This window comes from Pteropus vampyrus, unplaced genomic scaffold (genome assembly GCF_000151845.1).
Source record: "Pteropus vampyrus isolate Shadow unplaced genomic scaffold, Pvam_2.0 Scaffold12, whole genome shotgun sequence".
In the NCBI taxonomy this organism is placed as follows: Eukaryota; Metazoa; Chordata; class Mammalia; order Chiroptera; family Pteropodidae; genus Pteropus; species Pteropus vampyrus.
In genome coordinates this window covers 12,327,627-12,332,471 of record NW_011888793.1, presented here as the reverse complement: position 1 = coordinate 12,332,471, position 4,845 = coordinate 12,327,627, and the positions used below count along the sequence as shown (strand labels likewise).

The 4,845-nt window shown below is 37.9% G+C and overlaps 1 protein-coding gene across 2 annotated transcripts in view; it reads left to right on the top strand.

Annotated features, from left to right (window-relative positions):
- Positions 1-634: 634 nt before the first annotated feature.
- Positions 635-4,845, top strand: part of LRRC31 (leucine rich repeat containing 31) — a 21,729-nt gene continuing 17,518 nt past the window's right edge. For both annotated transcript variants that reach the window (XM_011380173.1, XM_011380165.1), the window contains exon 1: positions 635-824. In XM_011380173.1, coding sequence (XP_011378475.1) covers positions 635-824 — 190 coding nt within the window. The remainder of the gene's footprint in view (positions 825-4,845) is intronic.

Here is a 4,845-nt window from a genome sequence, read left to right as displayed (position 1 = left end):
TGTATCTTGTTCTTCAATGAATCTCTTGCATCTAGAATAATATCTGGCCCGCGGTAGATTCTGTTTAGGGAACGAATGAATTCTTTACTGCCAATGCGTTTTTAGTGGGGTGGTGGTGCAGAGCTCTGTAGAGAAAGTAAAAATAGCCAGAGAAAAGGAAGCAATATAGAAAGAGGAGGCTGGGGTCACTGAAGGCAGACTCTTCCAGGTGACAGTTTTGCAAAGATCCAGACAGCTGGAGGCATACTTTTTACTATCTCTGTTAGAAGGTAACTAACTCTAATTGACCACTGAAATTTAAAATGTATCGGCACATTTAATGCACTTGCCAAAGTAGTGTTTAATTACCTGTATCTCACACAGTAAAATAGGGCAAAGTTAAAAACTCAAATTTACTTTGCATTTGCATCTGTTACTACCTGTTGGTTCCTGGATCCTGGGTTACATCATTCTTATTTTTATGTTAAACATTATCAGCAATAAAAACAAAAAGAAAAGGGAGAAATAAAAACTCGTGTAGGGAAGTTCTGATTTCACTCAGGCTTGACAAAGTCTTCCTTTCTTCTCAGAAATCCTAGAAAACAGAAAACAACAGGAAGATGTCTTGTTGAGACAGACCCCTTTCAACTTGACCATGAATCAAACTAGGAAGAAAAGTTCTTCAGATGGAGAAACTAAACCCCAGACTTCATTTGTCGACAAATTCCTCAGGGGCTCAAAACTCAGGTCCTCCAAAGCTGAAAGCAAAAGCGAGAATAATGACCTAAAGACAATTGATGTCCAGCACAGCGATGAGACACGGAACACTGCCACCTTAGACACTGGTAAACTTCTGACTGCTATTTATTTTTTAGAATAATGTTATCTCCTAAAGAGATCACTGGGTTAAACTAAACCTAATAGGAGTCTCTGTTCTAAACATTTACTATGTTACTTAAATACTTTAAATAGTTTGTTAATTTTACTTTTAAAATATTAAAAGTACTATACAAAAGTGCAGAGAAAAGACCTAATTTCTTTTTTATTCTAACACAAATGATCATTTCTTCAAGGTTTTCAGTCTTTTGTTCATATACATGCATTTATGTTCAGTTAGCCTGTCAACAACCATTGATTGAGCGACTTCTTACGTGCCTGCCACTGTATTTTGTAAGTGTTCCAAATATAACCATGAAAAACAGGATTTTACGTAAACAAAGAATCAAATGCAATTACAATTTCAGTGTTGATAAGTGATAAGAAAAGGAAAGCAGAGTAAGTAGAGAATGATGGGATAGAAGTGATATTTTAGATGGGATTAGAGGAAAGAAGTCTCTCATTTAGTGGCTCTGGGGCAGAGATCTGAATAAAGTCAGCCATGTAGAATGAACGAACAAAGCCAGGCACATAGCTAGCTATTTGTGGGAATAGCTTTCCAGGCAAAGGGAACTGTAAATGCAAAGGCCCAATGTGAGACTGAGCCTGGCGTATTTGAGGAAGAGCCAGGAGGTCTGGGATGCTGAGGCAGGATGAGATGGGGAGAGGGAAGGTAGTAGGAGACAAGTCAGAGAGGTGGGTGGGGCCAGAACAGGCATCTTTTGCACAGTCATAATAGCTTCCAAATCCCTCTTGAGTTCTCATGGAGCAGTGATCTTACTTCTGGAACATATTATTATACTGCTCAATTCCCACATTCTTTCATGATGTTTCTATGCATAATTTGAACAGTTGCACAACAATCCATTACATGCATTTGCCATAATTACTTAATTAGTTTCTTTTTTTTTGCCCTTCAGTGAATATTTTTGGCTTTCCCTCTCCCTTAATTCCCTGCTTCATGGAATTTCAGCTATTGTTTTAGTATAAATTCCCAGAACAAAGATTACAAGTTCAAGAGTTATGAAAGTAAACATTGCCACATCTCTCTCCAAAGTTATGTGTCATATACAATGCCATTAATTTATTATTAGTTGGATTAAATGTATTTTTAAGACACTTTAAACTTTTTATACAAACAGACAAAAGTAAAGAGGATAGTATAAGGTATCTCCATGATCACATCTCTCTAACAATTATCAACCCATGGCCAGTCTTGTTTCATTTATACCTACCCTCATTTCCATCAGATTATTTGCATTAAATATCAAAAATAATATCATGTTTCCTGAAAGTAGATTAAATGTATGTTAAATATATTTTTATAAATAGGAAGTTAAAGTATACCTTGAAAGGAATACAATCTCTATCAGAAAATTGTTGATATTCGTTTTAAAGTATGATTTGGAGCTTCAGGAATGTAGTTAATGACTACCTGTAACCATGATTAAATTAATGGTGTAAGACCAGGCAGCTGGTTACCCCTTTTGAGCAACACTGGCAGCTCAAACCATTGGTGGCTTCTCTATTTCCATTTCCCCCAAAATACAATGGTTCCTGGTGTCATGTTAGTTCTGCCTCCCCATGGCACTCAGACCTGGTCTCTCCTCTCCGTTGCTATTCTGATTCTCATTGTCAATTGCCTGGACCACTGTGACAACTTCCTGACTGGTTTCTCTGCTTCTAGTCTTGTTCTTTTGCCAGCCTGTCCTCCATACTGCCACCAGATATTCTTTCTAAACCACAGATATGATGGCACCTCTTACCTGCTTAAAATTCTTTACTGAGTCCCTCTTGCTTTGAAGAGAAAGTCTACACTCCCAAGCATGGTCTTCAAGGTATTCGTGATCAGTTGGATATTTCTTCATGAACTTTGCCTTCTCCCAACCTCAAGTTCATCCTCTACTCCTAACATTCTGATTTACTTGTAGTTTCCTAAACTGGCCGTATTCCCTGAGTGGTTCCCTATGCCTAGAAAAACCTTTCCTTGTGCCACTATCCTTCCTCTGCATCCCTCCCCTGTTTATCCCTCCCTCATATCCACCCACCAGGCTTGACTCCCACTCCTCCTTTAGGGTGCAATTCATGTACCACTTTCTCTCGGAAGCTTGCCAAGTCGTATCCACTGGACTGGAGGTACATTCTGTCACTACCGTGTGCTACCATGCACCCTATGCATGCCTCCACCATTGCATTTCTCCTCTGTATTGGGACAGTGACTTTTTTGTCTGTCTCCTCCATTAGACAGGTAGCTCCTTGAAAACAGGAACTCGTTATCTTTGTTCTCTGTACAACACCATCCATGTTAAAAACATCTAAGAATGTTTTATGAAAGCATTGAGATTCTCAATCATAAGCAACAGAAACTAACCCTTACAGATTTAAGTTGGAAAACAACTTAATGAGAAGGTACTGTTTGGCTCACAGAATCACCTAGACAAGCAAGAACTTGGTTCAGAGGTAATGCAGCCAGGAAAAGGCCCAAATTACTCCATAAAACTGCTCATGTGTGATCACGAAGTACCATCCCTCCCACTTCAGCAAACCTGTAGCAGCTCTGACTCACTGGTTTTATATATTGAACTGTAACATAAGATATTCTTCAAAGAAAAGGCTTCACAGATTTAAAAAAATGAAATACATGGTCTGTGAGGGGTCTCACAAGTTGGTACTCATGTTCATATGTAGATATTTTGATAAAGATTTATCATGTGGATTTATTTTGGTAATTGAGGAACCATAAAGCTAATATTCATTCATTCACTCATTCATTCATTTATTCATTCAATTATTTGTTCATTCAACAAATATTTATCGAGTATGGCTCATGTAAAAGGCACTGCAGAGTTCCATCCTCCTAAGAGGCCCCAGTAAATTTAAGTAACTATAAAGGAACTGGGCAAAAATTATAATCTCCATTTCATAGATGTATAAACCAAGGCTCAGAGAAGTTAAGTAACTTGCTCACCAGATGGACCTATGATTTCAGCCAGATCTTCTAAAATGTGCTGTCTTGGACTTGCCAGTCAAATCACATATTATAGATCATGCAAGTAGGATGTGGTCCGAGAAGAGATTTCTGAATTCGTCGAGTGATAGGTCATTGTTGGTGACCTTTGAGAAACAATTCATTTGGATAGGTGATTGTGGCAACCAGAATATAGAGGGTTAATTGGTAAATGTGATGAAGAAGTGGAGAGAGCAAATACAAACCACTCTTTCCAAATATTTAACAGTAAAGAAAATGATTGATGAAACAGTAGCTTAAGGAGAAAACAGAGAAAAAGGAGATTTGGTGGGACTAGAACTTGAGCACGATTGTAGGCTGAGACTATAGAGATAAAAAAAAAAGCTTAAAAACAAAAGAGAGAAAGCAATAAGATACTATGCAGAAAAATTTTTTAAACACAAAAATTTCAAAACACATAAGGGGCTTTGGAGCAGACTGTTCTGAGTTCAAATTCCCATCCTGCTACTTAGTAACTAATAGTCTCTCTGAGTCTCAGTTTCCAAATGTATGAACTAGTAATTGTGACTCCTTTTATTAAGTTTACACAAAATGTTCTGTGCTCGCTGGCATGTAAGAAGCAGTCCCTCCCCATCTCTCATCTACAACTCCCCTCTGCTCTACCCAAAACTAGGGTTGCCAGATAAAATGAGTGCAACATTTGAGATATACTTTTACTAAATGATTCCTTGCTTACCTTAAGTTTACATTTAATGAGACACATTGTTTTTGTTTTTCCTAAATCTGGCAACTCTGCCCAAAATAAAATACCTTGTGTCCAACATACTGTGATAAAAAACTGAAGGCCAGCGTGAAGACGTAAAATGGTGGATGGTGCTGCCTCCTGCTGGTGGCATGTGGCAATACGAACCGGCGAAGATGTCCACTTTACAGGTGGTTTTCTTAAAAAACAGCAAATCACAAGACATTCTGTGAAGGAGAGGTGGACCTTTTATTATATTACTAATATTTTAGTTTAAATT